Source organism: Falco rusticolus, chromosome 19 (assembly GCF_015220075.1).
Source record: "Falco rusticolus isolate bFalRus1 chromosome 19, bFalRus1.pri, whole genome shotgun sequence".
NCBI classification, from domain to species: Eukaryota; Metazoa; Chordata; class Aves; order Falconiformes; family Falconidae; genus Falco; species Falco rusticolus.
The window spans coordinates 5,240,347-5,264,307 of NC_051205.1; the positions used below are offsets into that span (position 1 = coordinate 5,240,347).

The 23,961-nt window shown below is 50.6% G+C and overlaps 1 protein-coding gene across 1 annotated transcript; it reads right to left on the minus strand.

Moving 5' to 3' along the window:
* Nucleotides 1–769: 769 nt before the first annotated feature.
* KRT80 (keratin 80) lies at nucleotides 770–16,795 on the minus strand. Its single transcript, XM_037411748.1, has 9 exons — nucleotides 16,344–16,795; nucleotides 12,657–12,871; nucleotides 7,323–7,383; nucleotides 6,221–6,316; nucleotides 3,528–3,692; nucleotides 2,904–3,029; nucleotides 2,589–2,809; nucleotides 2,161–2,216; nucleotides 770–2,068 (listed from the first exon to the last, which is right to left on the minus strand). Exons 1-9 carry the CDS (start codon nucleotides 16,668–16,670, stop codon nucleotides 1,866–1,868), a joined length of 1,470 nt encoding a protein of 489 aa, XP_037267645.1. The 5' UTR covers nucleotides 16,671–16,795; the 3' UTR covers nucleotides 770–1,865.
* Nucleotides 16,796–23,961: the final 7,166 nt, after the last annotated feature.

A 23,961-nucleotide genomic window follows, 5' to 3' on the forward strand; every position in this document is an offset into this window, starting at 1 on the left:
TTTGAGCTAACCCTGAAAGCGCGGTGTTTCTTTCAGATGGGCAAAACAGCAGAGCAGAGATGCTCCCCATCTCAGGTCTCGTAGCACCTCTAGGGGCCTTGTCCATGTTGGATCTCCCAGATAAGTCCCTTGGAGGTGGGTGGTTTTGAGCACAGAGCCCCAGGAACACCCCTGTGCTCGGGAAGGGCACCTCTGAGATGAGGGGCTGCATGGAAGTGCATTTCCCCAGGGTGGGTTTGGGCCCCACGTGTGCAGAAGTTCCCCTTTGCAGAGGTGCAAGGGGAGGCTTTGTGGAGGTGCGTACAGTGGTGGGCCTGTGCTGGCCTGTGCGGTGACCCTTCACCTCCTGAAACATGCTTGAGCTGCTCTGTGGTTCAAAGCCACGTGGGAGCCTGGTGGCAGAGGAGCAGCGAGCTCCCCAGAGCCTTGGCTGCTGGCTCTGTCTGCCCTTCCAGCCCCATGTACTTCTCCCTGCGCACATGGACCACACAAATCACCTGGGAAGCGATTTCAGCTGCACTTGGCTGCCAGAGTTTAGCCGGAGCCCTCAGCTGAGACGTGCTGGTGACTGGGGAAGGAATTACTGTTTCAGGTGGGCTGTGGCAAGAAATTCAGAGAAACCCAACACTCCAATGCGTGCTGTATGACACTCTGTACTTTATTAGAACAGCCATAACCCCAGAGAGCCAGTGTTCTGGTTACATAGACACTATGTTAGTAGTCTATCCTACAGAAGTGCGCAAATACTGTGATGCACTCAATGGAAATATGCCAAGAGACTATTAACAACTCCTCCTGTGAACTCAAAATCTGGGAACTCAAGTGGGGCTGCATGGCAGCGGCTGAGGCCAGAGCCTGGCCTCGTAAAAGGAAATGCTGCAGGGCACTGTCGACGCTGGTTTGTGCAAGAGGGCTGTGGAAATGTCTGTTGAGGCCAGAACATTCCCCCCACCTAGCTCGCAGGGCGACATGGCATCTACAGAGTTGGCTCTAGTAGCTTTGGTGTGACGGGACTGGTGTGCGTTGGAAGTGTCAGCCAGGTAAGGTAAAAGCTGCTGTGTAAGTTCAATAAATACAAAGACAAGTCCTACTTGTTGTAAATGGGAACCAACGTGCCGTTTGTAGGACCTAGCACCATGTGTGTGGAGTCTGGAGGGCCTTTAGGGGAGACCAACAGATGCTCTCTGTTAGAGAGATAGCTTAAATAGAAGTTTTGAGGAGTTTTAGCTTTGGCGGCATGGGGAGGAACAAGGGGCCACCCAAAAGGCAGTAAAATCAGTTAAATACTCTGAGGTGGCCAAGGATCCCCCATTACAGCCAGCATGTTTGTCATCAGATATGCAAATCCACCTGGCTCAGGTTGTTCACCTGCATCTCCCCACCAGCTGGGTTTGGAAAGCTTGGTGCTGCCTTCCTGTGAAAGCCACATCGGTGGATACCTCACAGACCTGCACAGAGCAGGGACAGAGCAGAGAGAGTGATTTTGTAATACTGATACAATGGCTGGGCCGGGGGCGCCTGGCTGCTGGTGTAACGATGCTTCCCCTCCTGCCAGGCTTCCTGTAGGTAGGTGTCAGAGGCTGTGAATGCAGATCTTCTGGGGAAACAGACCTAGGGAGGAAGATGCTGGTGTGGTTAATGTAAAAATGGGAGAATCTCTAAAATACTGGGTTGGTTTATGCTTGTAACTGATAATGTTGCTGTTAGCTGGGATGTTGTAAAGGCAAACTAAAAGAGACAGCCTGAGGAACAAAGGACCAGAGTCCACTCCAGATGTTGGCTTGAGTTCAGGAGAAAGTGCTTTGGCCTCATTTGGCTACAGATGCCAACAGGCCTGGCGTTCATGCTGTGAGGCTCCGTTTCTCCTAGGAGCATTCTTCAGTGGGCAAGGAGCTGAGCTTTGGCCGGGCGCTGCTGATGAAGGCATCTGCTTCAGGTGGCACTGTGGTGGCACTGTGGCTTCTAGAGGGCAGTATCTTTGTGCTGGCTCCGTCTGGCTTCGTCTCACCGTTGGTGCTGTGTGTTCCTCTGGCAAACAGCTTGGAGTTTCTCAAGGTGCTGGCAGAAACTGCAGGAGTGGGGCAGGGGAGTGAGGGTGGGGGGTTAGAAACGTTTCATTCACACTCTGCTCTAGCAAGCTGTATGAATAAAACCACTTACGGTGCTTTGGTCTGGAGCGGATGGTGCTGATGACTGTGGGTATTGGTTGCTCCATGCTGTGAACACAAGGACAGTCATGAGGACATGTATTAACCTCTGCGATGCCGGGGAGGTACAGAGGACTCGAGTTTGGCCCATGTGAGCCTGGCCTATGTGGGCAGAGCCAAGTGCAGAGCTGGATCGTGAAAGGCTAACTCAGCAGCACCTGGGCAAAGCATCATCTAGAGAAGTGCTGGAGCCCTCCAGTCTGGGGAGTCTAAGAAAAACTTCAGAGTGAGAAACAGGGCTGAACTGTGTGGGGACTGCTGGGATTTATTCTTTCCTTGATCGAACCTTCAATACCAGACTCAAAGCTCAGGATGTCTGCTTTCTCCTAGGTGTTTGGGTGCATCCCTTCCCCTCTTCAGCCACAAGGAAGCCCAGCTTACCTGCTCTCCTCCCCTTCCATCAGCTTCCTGTAAGTGAGAATCTCCACATCAAGTGCCAGCTTGATGTTCATCAGCTCCTGATACTCTTTCACCAGGTGAGCCATATCCTCCTTGCTCTTCTGTAGGGCTTCTTCTAGCTTGACCAGTTTGGCTTTGGCATCCTTGAGGGCCATCTCACCGTGCTCTCCTGCTTCTTTGATATGCTCCTCTAAGTACAGGCACTGGTGTTGCAAAGGGAAAAGGGTGGTGGAGGTGTTAGGCATGCTGTAGTTTCAGATTGTGTGTCAGAGTTTTGTCGCCCACCCCAGGACGCACCTGGCTCTTTTGGGACACAATGCAGGACCTCAGTTTCTGGATCTGTATGTTCAGGTCTGCGATCTCCCGTCGGCTGTCAAGGAGGTGACTGCTGTAGGTGCCTGACTGGGTGCTTCCTTCATTCAGCTGCAGGAGAGGTGGAAGACTGGGTTATCTGTGCGCCTCCTCTGCTGCAGCAAAGGATTCTGCAAGGATTCCCACTGCCCTTGAGGAGAAATGCCTAGCAGGAAAAATAATGGGTGTGTGGAAGGACTTAGGGCTCATTCTCATATCCTTGTCTGGCTGTAGCTGTGCAGGTATAGAGCACTCTGTCTCTTGAGCTTAATCGCATTCTTGCCCTGTTTGGAGGAGGCACCAGTGGAAGGTCATTTGCCTCTTAGGAGGGACAGGGAGATGGCCTTGCCTTTCTCCACTGACAGTATGGAGAGCCTAGAGCGATGAAACTACTAATTTACACACCTGTGTTAGGAGGAGTTGATCTGGGTTAGCACCCTGTTCCTCCCTCAGTTCCCAGCTGTAGTCTGTCCCTCCACATCTTGCTGATTCCTGTAGTTTCTGGGCTGATCTCTCTCCCTCTTCTTTCCCTGCCTCTCCCCAGTATCAATCAGATAAGGAGACAAATACCTTTCTCCTGGTAAGTGCTTCAGCCTCCTCCCAGCTCCGAAGAGCCAGGGCTTCATACTGGGCCCTCACTTCTTCCACAATTCTGCTCAGATCAAGTTTGCATGCATTGTCAATTCCCAGTACAACAGAAATGTCCTTAATTTCTGTCAGCAGCTCCTCGAGTTCCTGAAGAGCAAAGAGAGAATAGGATTGAGATACAAGTAGTCAAGAAAGCTATGAACTGGGAGAGAGCTGGACCTGGGCAGGTAGCTAGGCAAAACATCTTCCATACGCAGTATGGAGATGGTGAAACTTCCTAGGTTTTCAGTCTCTGAAGTTTGGGAGCTGGTACTTTCTCTGGAAAATCCAGACTCGGGCTAAGGTGTTGGTTCGGGACCTTTGGATACAATCTGTTAAAGAGTCTGGTAAAATAGTGCATTTGTACTGCATCAACAGCAAGTTAATTGAACTGGTGACCATGCTTCAGTCTCTACCGGTATTCAGATGGTGGGCATGTGCGTCTTGGGCAAGAGACAGGGCAGCATGAACCGTTCTGCAGGCTGGTGGTGCTGGGAAGATGGCTTTGCCCAGCTCTGCTTCGCTACCTGGAGAGGCTGTGGCTGCCGCTTGTGGTGTTGTAGTCTGCTTTGTCTCTAGTTAGAGAGGAGAGAGACAGGACCCTTCTCTGAACACATCCACCGCTGGCAGACCTATCCCACTCCCCAGAGCTGCTCTCCTACGCTGGGCAAACTTCAGCCAGCACGGGGGAAGGTGGAACGTGCACACACACAAGCTGCAGTATCACTGACTGGGATATTTGCTCTTGATAGCTGACTCGGTCACAGCTTTAGAAAAAGGAGCCAAACAATGAGGAGTTGTTCCTCTCAGTGAACCTAAAAAGGACCCTTAATCCATGCCTGTAAACTGCACTCCTGGGTGGTTTGTATCCAGGCAAGACATGACTTGACATTGAGCAGATGGTGTAAACATTCACTTGGCAGCTCCTGCCCAGCCTCAGACTGTTCCTGCAGGGGTGTCACCCTTATCAGTATCTCTGCAGTTGCTTCTGATTTACACCGGTGTTAGAGAGCAGCATCCATCTCTCCCCATCTCTTACCTTTCATCTTGATGTTTTTGTTCTTCTCTTTTGTGCTGAGGGCTCTGATTTCTATTTAGAGAAGCATTTGTATACCTTGTTTGCCTTGCCTTCCCCTGACTGGGGAAACAAAGGGTACCCTGACATAGTGATTCATGAATAACAGAAAAATACCTCTCTGCTCTTCCAAAGACCAGGATTATCAATGTATTTTTCCCCCCCTCTGTATAAAATCCTTTAGCCTCTTTGTTAATCTTTGAGCAGGTTAATAGCTGTATGAGAAGATGCAAGTGTATTGCAAATACTTGAGCATCCTCTGCCAGGGGAGGGGGAAAAAAAAACCCAACCAAAAAACCTGGTGTCTCATTAATGAGGATTGAGGCTGGGATTTTCTTCTGATTCACACCAACGTGCTGTGAGCAAAGCTGTCAAGCAGTTTTCCTCATTTGCCCTTACACTGGGTATGTGTGCCTATATGTTGATGTCAGTCAAATCAACAGGTACAGGCGAGAAAATGACTAACCTGAAAACAAGCTGTTGAGAGGACACAGAGAGAGAGGAAGAGATGGAGTGTAATTTCTTTGTATGAAGCATGGGTGAAAAAAATTGTGCAGCCTTCTGCCAGGACAGCAGTGTGGAACCTGGAGGAAATTAGCTCAAGAAGAAGATCCTGACAGCAGGATCTGATTTCCATCTACCCCTGTATTCCTGGTGCAAGGCAACTTAAATCTTAGAACTTTAGAGAAAGTAAGGTTTCATGGTTAGTTGCAGGCAGGGCATGTGTTCTTTGCAGTTCTGATATTATGCAGGTCCTTCTGTCTCTCTGTGTCTCAGTTTCCCCACAAGGAATGTTGACATTCCTCTGTCAAGCACTTTAATTGTTTTGGTAGAATTTAGACAAATCATTAGTATTCCCAAAACACGGCTGAGCCTGCTTGGTAACATTTTACAGGCTCTGAGTAAGTGGCTGTAATGGCTTTACTGGGTTTGAGTAGCTACAGGCACGCTGCAGCCTCTGGGTTTGTGTGAAGGGCTGCAGCCTCTGCGTCCTTGCCCCCCTCAGTGACATAACACCTGAGTGCGTGCTTCCCATGAGGTGGGATGCGTTATGTTGGATTGTGCTAAAGAGCATCCAGCACCTCACCCAGGCTCACGGTGGCTTGGCCCCGTTCGTTGTGATCCCTTCCTCTGAGCCTGAATCGGACAATATTCCGCTCGCTTGTGACCTGGGGAGCCTGGGCGCTGGGGGTTAGGTGCTGAGCCAGCTCCGGTGTTGGATGGGGATTCCTGGCTGTTAGAGGGGGGACCTGCTGGAGCAGCCTCCCTGCAGGAGCTGCGGGGCAAAAGGACCCTCCTGGTCAACTTTAAAATGCACTCCTTTAGTGAAGGGAAGGGGATTATCTCATGAGACCCTCAAGCCATTTAATAGTTGTCTGCAACACCATGCAACTTCCCTGGACAAGCTCTCATTTTGGTGTAAATCTGGAAGAATGCCCTCTCTGTAGTGGAACAGGCCACAAAAATGTTGGGGTTTTTTTTCCCCCCCCCTTTTTTTTTTTTTCTCTTTTTGCATAGTAGCTTGTGTGTTCCCAGGCCACTTTCCCAACTGAATTTTTACCTGCTCATAGACGGTTTTTTTCAATTCCATCAGCTCTTGGAGCCCATTGAGTTTTGCCTCCAGCTCAGTTCTGTGCAAGGAGCTCACATCTAAATCCTACAGGAGATGGAAAGCATATTAATCAATGGTTTGGCTTTGAGTTAGTAGCCAGAAGTCTTTCCCACTGCCGCCTCCTCCCCCAGCAAGTGCCCTGCTTGCTGTTTATTGGCAGGTACTTATGAAACTGCTCTCCTGCTCTGCAAGTAGGGTGGCTGCTTTGCAGACCTTTTTCCTCTGCTTTTTTAAATTTTTTTTGAGTGAGATCTTTGGTGGAAGTCTCAAATGAGGTAGGGTGGAGAAGGAAACAGGTAGGGCAGGTCCATACCCACTCATCTTTTGTTCACCACAAAAAGCACAGGTTATTGAAAACTCTGATGCCATCCACAAAAGTCACCAGAACTGCCCTTACTGGTCGATGAGTGTGTCAGGGAAAACATGCAATTAGCCATAATAATAATTTGCGGAGAACGTTTCCTCTGTCTAATAATACCCTGCATTCATGCACCTTGGATTATTTATTTTTTTTAATGTAAAGGCTGTGCACAAAGCCTCCCGTTCCAGTTGATACTCAAACGCACCTACTCCTGGGGTGGGATGTTTAAACAGGACGTGGCCATGTGACAGGGAACAAAAGCAAACACATTTATCAATTTCCAGCCTTTCCCAACCTACGATATCATTCTGAGAGAAAACATGCCAGCGAGGAGGGGTGTTGCCTCAGAGGGTCCTGGGTGCAGACCCCTCCAGGCCAGGTCTGGCCAGTGCAGTTGCAGCGTGGTTGGGTGCAGGCATGGTCTGACCCCCTGGTGCTTCCACCAAGAGCCACGGGGCTTTTCTGGAACCGCGGGCAGCCCATGTGGACTTTTTCTGTTGAAATGGTGACTGTGTTCACCGCTCTGCTGTCCTCCTCAAGACCTTATTACCCCACAAAACCTCTGTGGTACAAGGACTCTGTTCAGAGCTAGCTGAGCCTGGACCATCTTGCCTCTCCAAGTTCTTCTGTGACTACACAGAGCTGGTGGCTGTAGAGGTGTGCGGATGAAAAGCTGCTCTTGCCACTGACCTTTTTGAGCTCCGTGAAGGTGTATTCCATGCCGCTACAGAGGCGAATTTCATCCTCGTATCTAAGGAGAGTGAAAAAAACAGTTAGAAACTACACATGGCGAGAGCCTCTGGGATGCTTAAGGTTGTCTTGCTGGCCCCAAAAAGCGTTGGCATCAAAGCTGTCTGCTTTTACTGTGATGTCCCACCTCCTTGATGTGCGCCAGACAGCAGGGAGAGATATGTCTTAAGTGTGGGCATCCTGGACAAGTGAGAGGACAACAAGCTGCCACATGCCAGCTGCTCTGTACTAACACCACGAGTACTTTAAGGCTGAAGAGCCCCAGAGTAGAGAGCAGGTATCTTTAATTCTCATTTAATTTGAGGGCTGAGCAGCCTCAGGTTAGCTCACGTTTGCTACAGAAAGAGAGAGCAGGCTTGGAGAAGTGGGGTGTGGTGAGTTATTCTGTGAAACCCAGTCGCATGCCCAAAGACTCCCAAATTTTCACCCTAAGCCTTCCTCTTCTCTTTCTTTCAGGTATCCTCAGCATTTAATTTCCAGAGCCCGAGAGTCGTCTCAGCGAGAAGACTTTGGCTTGTGAAAATTCCGAGAATACCGGTGTGGTGTCATAACTTAGCCTAAACGTAGTGCGATTTGCGAAGTAATGCAGGACCTGGCAAAGCAATTCGTGGAAAACAGTGCCCACAGAGCAGAAGGTAACAAAACCCGGATAGGACAGGGTGGAGTCCTAATGGCCAAATATCCAGCAGAGGAACCAACCCTGCAGGTGTTTAAAAAGAGGTTTGATAAGGCAGGACCAGGATAGCAAAGACACAGTCCAGGGGCAAATGCATTTCTGGATGACCAGCAGCAGATATGGGAGGGTAGCTTAGGGAAGGCGCCAACCCTTGCTGGCTCTCGGGACAAGCGTGTGGCTAGCCCTAAGGCTGCTAAAAGCAGGTGTCTGACCAGGAAGCCACGAGGTCTTTTTTTGGGCCTGGTGTATGGCCAGCAGCGGTTTGTTCGTTTGCTGTGCAGGAGCGTTATGTGATGAGTGTTTGGTATCTCCTGTGGTGCTGCTGGACACACTTTGGAAATGTTGGCTTTTCTGCTGAGACCAGGGCAGGTTGTGCTCTCAGGGAGGTCGTGGCTTCCCTGCTTTCCATGATACCTCATGCTCCTCCGACCCTAATGTGTGCATAGCATTTCCAGGCTTTGAATTAAACCTTTCAGTGCTACTTACAGATGCCACCAAGTTGATATGGGGAAGGCTGAGACCTTTGAGAATGAGATAAAATGGCATCTCCTAACAGAGTGATGATGATGGTAAAATTGGGAATGACAGCCATATTCTGTTGTTTGGTGGTTTGGTCCATCGTCACTCCAGTTACTCTCAAGAGCCTTCCCTGCTGTTGTACAAACCTTTAGGAGAAAGAGGAGCTGTGCCTCGCTGCAGAGAGAGAGAGAAGGTGTTGGCAGTGCAGCACAGGGGATCACGCTGTGGGGCAAGGGGTTAAGTCCTGCTCAGGAGCTGGCCTGAAATATCAAAACCAGCTCCCTGGACCCTGGAGCTGTTGCTCCCTCGACAGAGGGGATAGGGAGGGCAGGGAGGGGACCTGACAGTCACAGCTCTACAGTTAGGCAATTTTAAGGTTCTTCTTGAATACCCCCGTGATGTTAAAACTCACCCTCTCCTTGCCTGCTTTTATAATGTCAGGTAGCATGGCTAACGAGATTTACCTGTCTGGTTTCTCTCCTCTTTAGCTGGAATGTTAGCTATGCTGCCAGCAACTATGTACTGCGCTTAATTACAGCCTGCCACTCTTCCTCCATCCTCATTGCACCTCAGCCCAATCCCAGTCTGTCCCAGCCTGCCGAGGCACCTTCACGCATTGCCAAGCGTTGACATAATCCTGCATATTGAACAAACAGCACTCCTGACTGAAAGAGAGCAGGCCCAGCCAGCCAAACATGCTCACTGCTCAGCTCTGGAGGGACCTGGCGGCCGGGAGATGACTCATATGGGGATGGAACATTCCACAAACACACTGCAGGATTTATCTCCTTAGAGATAATCCTTAAGCAGTCTTGCATTACGGTGTAAATCCATCCCATCTCGATTCATGCGCCTAAGACACACCTGAGACAGGTGTCTAGTCGCCTTGGGCTCCTTCCATAGGCAGTGAAGCAAAATCAGAGGTGAACCAAATCTCAGGCAGGCTGTGTTCCTCTCTGGATGTGCCTTCAAGACTATTTTAGGGTGAAGATAGAGCGGTGGGATGAATCTGAGCCTGGTAGCATGACTTTAAGTCAGTCTTCCTCTTGTGGAGCAAGGAAATGGGGCAGAAAGCAGCTGAAAACCAGCTGCAGAGGTTGAAGGTAGAGGGTTGTCAACTGTCTGGTCTTCAGATTTGACTAACGTAGAGGATCCACTTCTGAGATCCAACGACTGAGGGCTGCATGCCCCATATTTCCCTGCTGTATATCCCCAGTGCCACCGCAGGGTAGGTCAGCACAGGCAAAAATTCCCTGCCTTATTCAAATGGCTCTTTGCATGTGGAAATCACACGTGTGGGGAGCTGAAGCAAACGCTTTGTGCAGATGGTGCACCTCTGGGCAGTCGTCCCTACTCAGGTGTGGCTTGGTATTTGATTTTTAGCTTGACTTCCTAAAGAAGCAGGGTTTGAGATGCTGTGCCAGTCTCCAGGCTGCTTCCCTGTCCCCTCTCCACTCCCCTCTGCGTTTGGAATTGCTGGTCAGTGGCAACTAATTTGGGGAGGGGGTGCGAGTGTCCCAACTAAAATCTCCCGTGTGGTTTTTGGAAAGCAGTTGCTGGATGGAGAAGATAAACAGATTAAGGCCTTACAGAGGAGCACGGGCAGGCACGTTTCACATTGTAAGTGATGTATTGCTGGGCAGTAGCCTGCTTGAGTGGTCACCACAGGTATGGCGCGTTCCATGTGGAGCACCCCAGCTTTGATGAGAACATAACCAGTTAATTTATTAGCTTTTCCTCCCCAGAAAAACTTTCCCTTGGGAAAATAAGCCTCCAGAGGAGTTGGAAGCCTCCAAAATTTGCATGGTCTAGACAGACCGTTTGCTCTAGAAAAACAACTGGGCAGAGGCGGCTTTCTCGAAGGTGGCGTGCAGGACTCGACAGAGCCAGCGTGGGTTAGGACGGGGTTGGACTGCTGCCTGGAGAAGGCTCAGCAGAAGCAGCAGTTCTCTCCCCATGAATCACTAACCGCTGGGAGCAGCGCAGTGGATTGTCACAGTCACAGAAATCCACCTGCGCTGGCATTGGGTGTTAACAGCGCCCAGTGGCAGGGTGGGTTTTGCCTGTTCGTGGCTCAGGTCGCCCCTGGCAGGGCTTGTGCCTTACAGCTCACAAACGGGAGAAAGCGGAAGGGGAAGGCTCTGCAAGTGAAGGAAAAGTGTTCTGAGGAGCCGTGTCATTTCTGAACGGTATTTTCGCCGTGGCCCTGTAGTTCCACAAAGTAGGAACCCTTCTCAGGAATGATAGTTGAGGTGGCCATAAGCTGGTAGCTATTGTGGATTCTCTGCTGTCTAATACAGCACACATGCACATCCTTGTCTTCTCTGTGCTGGGTGTGGCACAGGTCCTGTTCCTCTAGTCATTCTCTTTATTTAATTTTGAGGGATGTAGCATCCCTATCATGTCTTATCCAGCTAGGTAGTAACTGTCCAAGAAAATCAAAAGGTAGGGGGAAACGCACAGCCAGCCTGTGTGTGTCAGCACCTTAAGAAATCAGGCTGAAAAATAAGTAAGTGCCAGGCATAGGCAATTAACGAGGCAATTACTGAGTACAAGTATGAGTACAAACCGTGAGAGCAGACAGGGGTGACCGATCTGACGTTTCTCCACCAGCCCAGCCATTTCCTAGCTGGGTTTTCCTGACTGTCAGGGAATAACCCGAGAAGTATCATTTATAACTGCAGGGCTGCGGAACAGTTACTTCCTCAGGGAAGTGCAAGGAAGACCAAGTGCTCCAGAGAGGGAAGGCAGGTCTTAACCTTTTTAAGGCCGGGAGTAAATGGCACAGTCCATATTGTGGCTTTGATCCAAGCTCAGGGTTCTACCTGTCAGCAAAGCAAGCGTCAGAGAGCCCCGGGCTTACAGTGAAACCAACATCCCAATGAAGAGAAGACAGACACCCACTGTGGAGAATTCAGGTATTTCTAGGCACCTGGGTATCAGCGTGTCACTTCTGGAAGGATGCTGAGTATGATGGTTTCACAGAGAAGGTCGAGAACCAAACTCCTAGTTCCTATTCCTGCTCCGCCACCAGCTTGCTCTGTGAGCTTAAGACAGGCATTTAATTGCTGTGTCTCCGTTAGTGTATCTGTAAAGTGGAGGTATCAGTCCTTCCCCCAACTGGCAGGCACATCGGGTAGCTAGTTTAATCAAAGTCTGCAAAGAGCTGTAAGACCCTGGGGCTAAACTCTCTAGAGGGGGCACTGTTATTATTTGTGCATCACTTTGTACATCAGGAACAGGTTTGGGCTATTACTGCCGTGATGTCTGTCAGTGCCAGCGAAAGGGCAGTAGTCCCTTAGCATCATGGTTTTTATTTGAGAGTGCCCATACGTGGCGGCTCTTTGCTACAAAATCAGCATGGAAGACTCCAGTGATCTTGTGCAGGCAGATGGGTGTAAGTGTAAGGGAAAGCATCTAATTGTGGATTCACCTGTGGTATGCAAATGACAGTGATAATAAGAAAAGCATTGTCTTCTTGAATGAGCCATGGCACATCTCAGATGCTTTTATCTAAAGATCTCAAAGCTCTTGGCAAAAGCATCGATAAGCACATGGCAGCTGGTCTTCCCTTAAACTTTCAGCTCCCTCAGTATTTTCTGTCAAGAGCTTTTCTGGGTAAAAGTCTGACTTTTTGGTCAAAGCAGAGTTTTGTATTAAATGTTGTGGGGTGAAGGGGGAAAGAAGGGGATGTTTGTTAATAGTAAGCAGCCTCGATCCATAAAACAGTTTGGCAAGAAAGTTCTAGTTTGTGATAATAGTGTGGAGAATAAACATTTCTGTGTTTGTGGCTGTCATTCCCGATAACACTGTTCCTCAGAGCCTGAGGCATTTGTCAGATGCCGAGAGCTCTTTGGTATTTTGCTTTTTATGGGTTTGCTTTCATCTCTAGTTAGAAGAGGCTAAGGTGCTGACTTCTCCAATACACAGTTCTTTGCACACCAAACTAGGAATTTTTTCCTGGGAATACCAGTCTATCCTTGTTAAATCAAGCCCACATTCCTCTTTGTGCCCACAGCTGAACAGGTACCTTTGAAACACATCCCCCCTTGTAACCGCCAGCTAGGCTGGGCACCTACTTGCTTCGGAAGTTATCCATGGTGTTCAGGACCCTTGTTAGCTCTGCCTCAAGATTTTCCTGCTCGTAGTTGAGTGCCTTCATCTCTTGATTCATTTTGCTCATGTACTGGTCGTAGATGGCCTTGATGTCAGACTCTGAGTGGGAGTTGTCTTGATCCTTCAGGAAGTTCCACCTTGTCGTCAGGATCTTGTTCTGCTGCTCCAGGCACTGGACCTGCAGGAGAAGTTTTGGAGACATTCATGACATTGGCTCCTGGCAGGGCAGGAGATACTGAACTGGAGACCTTGAGAGTAGTGAGAAGCTGCTGGAATCAGCAGAGATTTCCAGGGAAAAGTGAGAAATCCCCTGAAAATTAGGCCTGAGGATGGAGGGTTATAGGGGCTTTTAGAGGTTTTGCACATTACCTACTAATTTATTTCTTGATTGAACATGTTCACATCAAACTGGCATCTTTTATTAAGTCACTGAAAGATAAGGACTGCTTGATGCTAGTCCCCTTCGCCTGTGGACCTACCGAAGCAAAGGCTGAAAATCCACCACAGGTCACACATGGATGTCCAGAGCGAGAGAAAGGCAGATTTACTGCCTCGGAGTGGCACAAAGATAACTGCTGTCAAATCTGTTAGATTATATGGTGAAGTTGGAGTAATGAATCAGAGCCCTAGTTTGTATTGCAAAGCAACAGAGACGAGGCCTATGGGAACTCGAGAGAATAAGCAAAATAATTACAGACTCCACGTGAGGTCTGTGTGTGCATGCGCCTGTCTGCTTGGAGAGGATACACCACATTTCATCCACCCACTGCTTGATGAATCTGGCTCTCTTCTTTCCTAATATTCACAATCTTAACAGTAACGCTCAGTATTTGACAGTTTTCATCTTCAAAGCTCTTGGTTAACTTCAATTAATTATCTAATTGCTACCTCTCTCTCCTACTGCTCTGTGAACAAAACCAAACTCCTTCAGCCACGTTTTGGCTGGTGATGTGCGAGTTGCCTCCGCCAGTGTCCTCCCCTCTGTTGCGGGGATGATTCAGTGCTGACACCGTCACTGTGCGGGGTGCAGATGGTATCTGGCCTTGACCATCAGCTTTGACATTAACTTTCTGTGGCCTGAAGCAGCATCAGTGCAATGAAGAGGCAGAGTTCCAGCTGCTGACCGCTGCACAGATGCACGTGGTGAGAGACGGAATCTTTCCCAAAACACTTCTTGTCTGGACAGAGAGAGAAGCAGGAGCAGAGAGGAGCCGAGCAAATCAAAAGCACTCGGCTGCTCACAGTCAGTTCCCAGCAGAAGGGATGAGAATGTTTGGATATTACAGGTCTCGGTGTCAGAGGCCTCATCCTTTCTTCCTGATACCTTAACCCGTGGCTGTAGACATCCCATCAGTCGTCCAGTCTGCTGACTGGCTGCTTTGTCCTGGTACAAAACCAGCACAGCATGCTGTGTGTGTGCAGACGTCAGGCTGGGAACCAAGAGGATGCTGCTGCCACAGAGCCAGGAAGGGGCATTGCAAGTGGCACAAGTAGGTGGCCTCCAGGGCCGTCAGGAACTAGCTGGGCCACTTGTACTCTCGGTCTGAGACATCTCGGGGGCTGTGACAGAGCATCCCTCTGCGGGGCTGGGGTCAGCCTGCAGGTTGGGCTGTAGCAAACAGCCTCTCGTTTAAGGCAGCTTCCCCGTTTGCTGCTGGGGTGCTAAACGATCGAATGCATTAGCTGTTGTTCTACGTTCATCTTTGACACTCAATCAAATCTCAGGTCCTGACCTTGCTCCTAATCTTCAGCTGCTCTTTTTCTCCATCCTTGACACTCTTCTTTCCTGTTCCCAAACCGTACCTGTCCGCTGGGCTGAACTGCTTACATCCTGGCTTTTTATGCTGTGTCCATCTTAGCAGAAATTCTTCCTTGCAGAGCCTTTTAATGTGAGCTTTGCAGCAGAAGAATCACCCAGATCTGGCCTCATTTCTTGGAAAATCATGCCTGAACACAGAAACAACGAAAGCTTAGTTCTCAGAGGCCTCTACCTCTGTGCTGTGCAGGCTAAAGGTAGGGCTTCCAACAGGGGCTCCATGACTTGGCTTTTCCCCTTCTCCCACCTGGATGGAAAATAGATACTAGCAGATCTGGAACAGCCTGCTGGAAAGCCATCAACAGCAAACTCCTGAAGTTAATGTGGTCATTCATCTGAGGAATTAGCTGCTCAGGCCTGAGACCATCCGAATTCCTGATTAATCAAACCCCAAGTTCTCTTTGACAAGGAGGTGTCATTATTTCCTCTGGAATGTGGGCCTGAGGCAGATGGCTGAAGTTTGCCACTTGAAGCTGCAGCCTTCCAAGCTAAACGCAGGAGCTGCTAGCGCTGCAAGCCACCCAGCTAAGGTGGGGTGTTTGTATCTTCTGTCCATCGTGCCCTGTAGTGCACGCTTATCAGCAGGCTGCCCGCTTGGGTCTGTCAGGAAACCTGGAGGCTCTCCCACTCCTTCCATCCCTCTTTGCACGGAACAGGCTAGTGCTTGTGGCCTGGCTCACGTACGTACTGTCGCAGCGTGGTCTTTTTCCATCTCCGCCATCCTTTCTGCTGAGCTCTGGTTTCCGAGCAGGGCTAACATCCACACAAACCTTGACCTCTGGGTCCAGATAGTCAAAGGACCAGTCCTGTAGCATGTGCGACACGACCCACCTGGGTGATTTCCAAACCAGGGGTTCTCCAAATCCACATTGCCAAGGATGCATGTTTGGAAAAGCACGGAGGTGAAGGCTGCCAAGCCCCTCCATCCAGGGTCAGCCCCCTGCTACCACCACAGGCCTGTTTGCACAGGTAGGTGTGGTTGGTTCACAGCTATTCAGTTTGGATAGATGCTACGGTAGGTTCCCCCGCCCTTCTCCTTCCTCTCCAGTGCAAATTCAGGTCCTCTTAGAGGTAGAGTTAAAAAAAAAATAAAATAATCCCAAGCCATAGTAGCTTGGCATTGAGTGCCTGTATTGTAGACTGCAGTGAAGCAATCCTCCTAGGAGATTACCATCTGTTTACAGAGCACCAGGGCTTTGCAGAAACCTGCCCCAGCTAGATGAGTTGTTTTCCTTTGAGAAAACCTTCTGCCTTCTCATGGATCTTAAGAGATGAAAGCGACACTTTCTTGGCTAAGCATGCAACCCCTCGCAATAAAAACCACAGCGGAGGGAGGTGGGTGGGGGTTGTCCCCTGCCCACCACGTTGCTCTGAAGGTGAATCTCCAGCTCTCTTTGGCAGTTGGAGAAGAATTTGAGCTGCCGCCTTAATCGGCGTCACCGCCCATGGCTGTTTGTCCACTACGGGATCCAAGGCCTGCTGTCACCGGCACCGTGCCTGTGGCCCTGCCGTGCCTGCTCGGGCAGGGCTGTGTCCCCGAGGACAGAGCTGCCTGCCCTCCCAGGGACCCGTGGGGTGACAGGCAAGCGAAGGAGATGCACGGGCTGCCCGATGCTGCTGACCACGGAGGCAGCCCGGCTTCCCCAAGAGGTGATGCTAGGCCCTTGTTAAAGCAGATAGCGCTGAAGGAATAACCGATTAGGCAATTAGCTTAATTTTCAGAGCCTGGCAATGGTTAGCTGAAGGCCTTGATAAGTCTCCCGAGCGACTGGTTAGTGCCTGCTTCCCCACCACCATCCTTTTCCCCGTGCTGCACCATGGTAGCTCACCTTACCTTCTCAATTAGGGTCACAAACTGGTTGTTGAGCAACTTGATGTCCTCTTTCTCCTGCTGCCGCATGGCTTGGAAGTCTGAGTCGATATCGAGGTGCACGGGGGCCAGGAGTCTCTCGTTGATGGAGAAGGAGGGGTAGGGGGAGCATCCATAACCAGCATCTCCATGGAGGCTGAGAGAGCTGTAGCCGTTGCTGGCAAACCCGCTGGGACTGCAGCGGCCCAGGCGATCCGGGGACGGGCTGGCTGCTTTTCCTCTGCTCATCTTCCCTGACACCTCCCAGGAGGAGAGGGAGCCACTGGTGAAGGCTTTGCAGGGGTTAGTCATGCTCAGCTTGTGGCTCTGCAGCTCGAGGGGAGGGAAAGGGGGAGAAAAAAAAAAAAAAGAGATGAAGTTTTCTCGCTGCTGCTGCTGCTGCCTCAAAGGGAAGGAGAGTAGTGGCACGCTGAGGAGTTTGGTCGGCTTAATTCCTGTCTCCTCTGCTTGTGGGTTGGCTAATGAATTACAAGCACCTGTTCTCCTATGTTCATTAAACGGAGGAGGGTGTAACCGTTGATGTAATCCAGATCAACCTGTTGGCTTTTTTTTTTTTTTTCCTTCCCTCCTCTGTCTGTACCCTCCTTTCTTCAGGAGCTTGTTTGTGTGGTGAGGGCACAGGCACTCGCAGCAAAAACAAATCACTCGCAGGTAATTTGCCAGGCCCCAAGCAGCTGCTTTCCTCATCCTTAAATGGTGAAGAAAGCAAAGGTGCTGGGCTGCAGCAGGCTCAGGGAGCACTCGGTGCACGGAGCCTGGGTTCAGCCCCTGGCTGGTTTCCAGCCAAAATCTGCAGGAAGAAATTGTGATTTTTTTTTTTTTTTTTGGTGGGGGTGTGTTGAAAATTGTAAAGCAAGAGTCTGAATGGGCTAAGAATGGCAGGGGTTTGGAAACACAGCTCAAGCTCATCACGATTAGAGGCACTTGTGGTCTTCCTCTGCCCGCGTGGGCACATTGCAGAAGCTTCTGGAACTCTGAGTGTTTTAGGGATGACAGGTCTGCTTTTGAGGCCCCTGGGTGTGGGGACCAAGGGTCCAGAGGTTATTCAGGCATCTGGTCTGGCAACAACAGAGACTTTCAAAACCTGTAGACACCGAGTTGGATCTCAAAAGTGCCCGGGTCCATCTTTGGCCGCCACATTCCCGCTCCTTGAAAGCCCTTTAAAAGGTTTTTGGTGGAGACACCAAAACCCACTGGCTTTTAATGAATTTGAGGCTGCCAAGCTGGCACGCCCTTAAAGGCTTGTTCGGACCTAGGTATAAATCAGTGTTGGACGTGGCTTTCTTGGAAGCATTTTCCTCCTTTAACTCAGTTTCTCATGTGAAAAAAATCAGGACAGAACACCCATTTCTGCCTCTGGTTTTGGCATCGGTGTTCCCAGGATAGGGATGGTCTTTTCCAGCCGAAACTTTGAATTGCCGTGTTGTGGGAAAGCTGCTGGTTTATGGGCTGGTTCTGCCCCACATTGGAAGACAGTTTCCCTGCCAAGTGAAGGGAAAGAAAGCTTGGATCTGTCACAGACCTGCTTCAACAAGAAACGTGTCTGATGATGTAGTAGTTTTTGTCTTAAGAAGGACTTTGCATGGCAGGTGACCCATTCCAGTAAGGTTAACCTTTTCTTCAAGCATAGTCTGAGTATTTTGCCAAGAACAGCGTGCTTTCACGTGGCATCTCCATCTTGCCAAAACACTGTTTCCAGGGAAAGTGTTTCTTTCCCCTGATGATCCATTTGATCCAAGTCCTGCACTTGATGGATCCTTGTCAGGACTTTGCAGTTTAAACCTGATGGTTTATTTTAAGGATGAAAACAAAATTTATATCTGGGAGATGTCAAAGCTCGTGGCTCTTGCAAGGTGAGGTGAGATTATCTATCTCATTGTGGGCTGCTCGTTTGTGGCTTTGCGGTTGCCGGCACATCAGTGTTCCTGATTAGCATCAGGTCATGGGGTCATCTGGCAAGTTTTTTGCTTCATCTGGTACCGAGGGCAGTTGTGATGGCTCCGTAGGCATGATCCCTCTGAGGGAAGGAGATGGAGGTGGAATTGGGCTAGTTCAATTTACTAGCAGCTGGGAGCAGTGTTCTGCACGCAGCGAGGCGGGATGTGGCACGATTATGTTTTGCAAGATCCCAGGAGGCACTGCCGCGGAGAAAGCACCGCTGGTCGTCGCAGCCTGAGCATCAACCCCTACTCCTTTCTCCTCTAAGTATCAATTCTTTCTCTCGCACGCCTCTTTTTTTTTTTATTTATTTTATTTTTTATTTTTTCCTGAAATGAAATTTCTAATCTGGAGTCCAGCCTGTGAGGATATCCAGTTTGGCTGAAATAGCATCTCCCAGTGCAGAATGGCACAAAAAACTCATCTCCAGGTGACCAGATCTAATTGTAACATGTTGCTTGATGACTTTTGAGTCCCAATTCCTGCACAGCATCCTGTGCTACAATGCACATCCTCTCTATTAGGTGCTGGAGGCAGGGTCGAACGAATTCTTCTGCCCCAGAAGGATGATGGCTTAGGATTAAAGCTGCCTTTAATGCTTGGTAAAGACAGGGTGGAAAGTATCTTTCAGTGGGAATATTGGGCTCGCTCGGCTCTGAGATGAGCCAGGCTTTTCAAAGTCCTGCCTCCTCCTAAAGAGATGGGTGTAATTTGCAGTAACCCTCTAAGGAAAGTGTTTGCAAGTGGTCATCTCTGCTGGCAGGTGATGTGAGGATGTGTGGGAAGAGCTTGCAGAAGAAGGATTAACCTGCTTTCTCTTCTCTCCTTGCTAGGCACCGAGGCTGAAGCTCCTGCTGGTCCTGCCTCCTAGGCAGAGGGGCAAGGTGGGGATCCAAGGATGGCCAGTTAAGGGGGGACACTGCTGCTCGTGGTGCTGGGCCCTAGGGGGACCCTAATTTCAGTCTAGCCAGGGCATTGCCCCATGGCAGCACCCGAAAGCCCGATGCTGAACTGACGCTGCCCTTTGGTGTCGTAGGCGCATTTAGCAGTGCAGAAACCTGTCACCCCGTGTTGTCTTTGCGAGGATGGAGAAGGGAGGGCTGCTTCACACAGCGGCAGCCAAGGCCTTGCTGCATGTTTCTCTCCCTTGCTGTCTTCCCTGCCCTATGGGAGAGGCAGTGCTGAGTCAGGGTGTTTCTTCCCTTCCTGCTGATGTTCTCGATGCTCCTCCTCGGCCAGGTATTTGGTTCAATTTGGAATGGGCTGGTCTCCAAAACTGGGCTTTAAGGTTTGGTGCCAGTCTTCTTGGCTACACGGGAAAACAAGCCAAAAAAGGATGGGGACAAGAGGAAGGTGGTAACAGGGTGAAGAAGGCTCTGGAGGTTGCAGTGAAGGGTCCGGTCACCTCCAGCTAAACTGCTGTGTCCTCCTACTCCCGTAGTGTTGCTGTCTGTGTCCTTGCAGTGTGGTCTAGCTTGTCTCCTGATCCATTTGGATGGAGTCATCGCCATCCAAAGATGCCAAGTGGTCCCAGGATCTCCCATTCTGGATACACCTGGAGTAAGGCAACACGTTGCTTTGAGTTTGTGGTGTGGTTCTGTGGTGGGCTGAGGTTTGGGGGTGGGCACAGGGTGGCTTGGGGGTGCTTAAACCTTTGCAGGCAAACCTAGAGAGTCTTGTCACCCTTCCCTTGACATACGGTGATTTATCCTGGCCAGCTGGAAAATCACCTTTTAGGGTTATTGGCTCAATACGCGTATGCATAGTAGAATAATTTATTTATCAAGGTTCCATAAGTAATTGCTGTTTATTAAGTATGGGTAACGCATGAAGCGTAAACAACAAATCAGCATTTGCCCCAAGGAATCTGAATGATTAAGGTTAAGCAAGACAGAGACGGGCTGGGGGATGCAGAGCTGCGGCGGTAACGAGTGGGTCAGCAGGACTGACTTAAGCCTCGTCAGGCACGCGAGGAGCGTCTGGAGCGGGAGCGGTGTGCTCAGCCGAATGACGCATCGCAGGAGAATGGCTGATACTGTGGCCACAGGTAGGACCAGGCAGACCAGCTGCAGGTTCCAGAGAGCCAGGTTCAGTCCACCGAGTTCACTTCAGGTCTAAAAAAAAAAAAAAGAGGGCCTATTTTGTTGAATGTGTGATTTGCTGGTGTTAAATTTAGCTGCTGGCCCTCATGCTGTGACAGGAGAGGCATTTCCCTGCTCTGTGGTGTATGCTGGAGACGGGGTCGGTGTACAGGGTCACCAGCCAGCAGCGCTGCCCGGAGCTGGGTTTGTGGTGAGAGTCTTTGATTGCAGAGACGCCCGAGTTCAGCTCTGCTCCCAGCCCATCTGCAGTGCCCGGTGGAGAAGGGAAGGTGCTGGGCTGGGCTGGAGGCATGCCCGGACCAGTGCTGTGGTAGGACAGCCAGGGACACGCCAGTGACCACAGGGCTGCACGCTAATTTGGGCACGCTTGTGGTTTACCATTGCTCTCCTTGTCTGACCCCCTCCAACTCCGGGAGACGGTGGGTGGGCACCGAGGGAAGCGCTGCGGCCACCCTGCCCACGATGGCATCGGGGCACAGTGGCCGGGGAAGGGAGAATTTCACCCCAGACTGTGGGTCTTTGTGGACCCTGGTTTGGGGGGTGCTTGTGAACAGCTCTGCAGCCTTCTCTAGCTCCCCTCCATCCCTGCTCTTTCCTTCTGTCCCACTTACTCCTTCTTTCCGTGCTCATCCACCCTTTTAGGGTCACATTTCCATTCGCACCTCCTCCTTCCATTCCTTCGTATGCCTGCCCAGAGCCATCCACATCCCCTTCCTCCTGCCAGCCCCTTTCCCTCCTTCCTCCTTTTTGATTTCTGGGTGAAAGTAGCTAGAGCACAGCCATCTAAATCGCTTCCCCCAAATAGACATCACTTGCAAAGAATTTATGGAAGGGTTTGGAAGGCAGGATGGGACGTGCCCACATCTGCTTCACACTTAGGAAGGTTTCCAACCCATCTGCTGCGCTTTTGCTCACGTAGTTTGCAGGAAATTTCAGGTATTGAAAAAAATGAGACTAAGTGGTGGTGACATCACTTGTTTCTGCTGGGATGCTACAGGCTCTTCCCTTCCCACTGTACGAGGAGGCTGGGTGATACCGGCTGGGGAAGCAACTGCTGGGCACTAGACCTCCCCCAGGCAGCTGCCTCATATCACCTCCCAAATAAAGGGACTCTGCTTCATCTTAGAAGCCGCTGCTTTATTCTCTCGAAGGTTGTCCCGAAGTCTGTGAATCTCTGTGTGCTCTCAGCTGTCCCTCATCCCCACTTGTCCTTGTGTTGAGCCCACTCTTCCGAGCTATGCTGGGAGCCCGAAGGCTGCCAGTTCCCTTTCTAATAACCTGTCCTGTTACCTTGGCAAACGGCTTCTCCTTTCTCAACATCCCTGCTTATAAAAAGAGCATAAATGAGACGCACAATGTGAGGATTTACTGCTTAGTGTTTCTCAATCCACACTTGAACAAATGACTTCATTCCGTTTAGACAGCACCCAGTATCCACCACTGATTACCATCTGGCTCTGTGCTCTTGTGTCACTTTTAATTAGGCATTTTGTTTCTGCATTGTGTCATTCTCACATGGTTTGCAGCATAAATAATGATGTATTGTGTTTCAGTGGGTGCTGTGAACCTTCAGCTCTTAATGAGGTTGCCTGGATATTTATGAGGCTATCTACCTATTTTGCAACATGCAGGTTCTGAGGCCAGAATACACTGGGATCTTTTTTGGTTTTTTTGGGGGGGAAGACCTAAGGCATCAAGGTGATAGTTTGTGATAGAAGGTTTGCATTGGGAATTGCAGAAACAGATCATTTTGCACCGAGGTGGGGATTGGAGGCTGATCGGAGTAATCCCAGCCTGCAGTGGCTTCTCTCCTAAAATTAGCGTAGTGGGAGTGAGCCCAGAAATCTGAGGGATGGCACATCGGGTAGGATGTCTTTGGGTGTATTTTTTCTTGGTGAGGACAGACAGGGATTTGGGCTTTCGCTGTGTTTGTCATCAGGTGGGAGCCACAAGCTGGGAGCGAGGACATGGTAGGAGTGGGAATGGGAGAAGGGGACGGTGTCACTGCTGGATGCAGCAGCTCTGTTAGGACAAACTGAGGGACGTTTTGCCACAGGATGCCACAAAGATGAGGGTGGGAGCTACTTGTGCTGGAGAACCAGTGCCTCCATGCCCCCTCACTTGCAGCTGCCTTGTGCCCACGCTCTTTGGAGGCCACGTGCCCAAATCATCAGGCAGAAGGTCTCATTTTATTTTTCTCCTGGACGCTTACGTGGATCGGATCTCGGTCTCCCACTTTTTGCCTTGTGCCACCAACACCTTTCTGAAATAAATGCAAAGCAGGCGTTTGGCCGTGCCTATGCCTCACCATGGCTTTCCTGGGGCAGTTTATCCTGCTGCATATTTCCTAAATGATGCAATCCAACCCCGTCGCAGCCTGGGCAGAGAGGGGCAGGGCACAGCCTGGCCACCGCTGGAATTGCTGCAGAGGGGCCGTTGCTGCCTGCATGGTTTTGGTGCTGGGTTAACCCCAGGGGCCGGTTAACTCCTGGAGCCGCCTCTGAGCAGTGCAGCAAGCGGTCGGGAGCCCATTTGCCGTCCTGACATGTCTGCAAGGGAAATTTTGGCAGCAAACAGTGTGCCCTGTAGCGTAGCTCAACGGGTTCGTAGGGTGCACGAGGTGCAGGCACGGGCCCAAGTCAGCACCTTGAGGCAGAGGGAGGCATCGCCCGCTTGCTTTGCTTTTTCTCTGCTGCGCGAGGACAGTCGTGAGGTGGCATGTTGGGGCTGCGCGTGCCCATGCGACGGCCCTACACAACGCCACGCGTGCGACACAGGGCCACCCCGGCACTAAGCCCAGCAGCGAGCCTGTAATCCCTGTTAAATCGGGTACCAGATCTGATTCATCCTGATTTTTAATTCCTGGGGTCAAATTCTGCACGACTGATTCATGCCTGGTGCATGCCTGGTGAATGCAGTAAGCTGGAAGCTCGGTCCTGCCCTGAAAGGTCCTTACACCTTTTTCCGTACCGGGTAAAGCTCTTCCCTTCGCTGAGGCGTTGTGCAGCCCACGGTACGCATGGAGGAAGCATCCTCAGTGTTATGGAGAGCTGTTCTTGCTCTTGGCACTATTTTTTCCTCTTCTCTATTTCCTGCCAAGCCTCTCTCCTCCCACACCGTCCTTGTGTAACGTGGAAACCTGCCACGAGTGGAGCTGATGACTGGAGGTGGCTTCGGGGTGCTGGCGGGTGAAAGGAGGAGGTAGCTGGGTGCTGGGGCTGGAGGAGTTTTCTCCGAGCAGCAGGCATGGCCGTGGGTAGCCCCAGCTCCACACCATGCTGGACCTGATCTTCCCTCCCCTCCCACAGACCTGGAAAGATTCATTCAATGTGGGCAGGTGCAAGGCAATTATAATTAATTATTATTGTCATGGTTGAATGTATTGATTATGATGGTGCCTGACGCAGACCCACCACACCCTCTGCTGCTATCAGCACCCAGGGCTTGGCTCCCCATCAGTCCGGGGCTGTGCTTGTGTCCTTTGCTCACGCTGCAGCACCTGATACCAGGTCCCAGGAAGACCAAAGGGAGGGGGGAGCTTG

Excerpts from the sequence above, each read along its gene's own strand:
- KRT80 (XM_037411748.1), bottom strand. The coding sequence starts at position 16,670 with ATGACTAACCCCTGCAAAGCCTTCACCAGTGGCTCCCTCTCCTCCTGG. Across the intron at positions 7,384-12,656 it reads ATGGATAACTTCCGAAGCAA|ATACGAGGATGAAATTCGCC; the intron begins GTAGGTGCCCAG and ends CACTCTCCTTAG. Across the intron at positions 2,810-2,903 it reads TTGTGTCCCAAAAGAGCCAG|TGCCTGTACTTAGAGGAGCA; the intron begins GTGCGTCCTGGG and ends TTGCAACACCAG.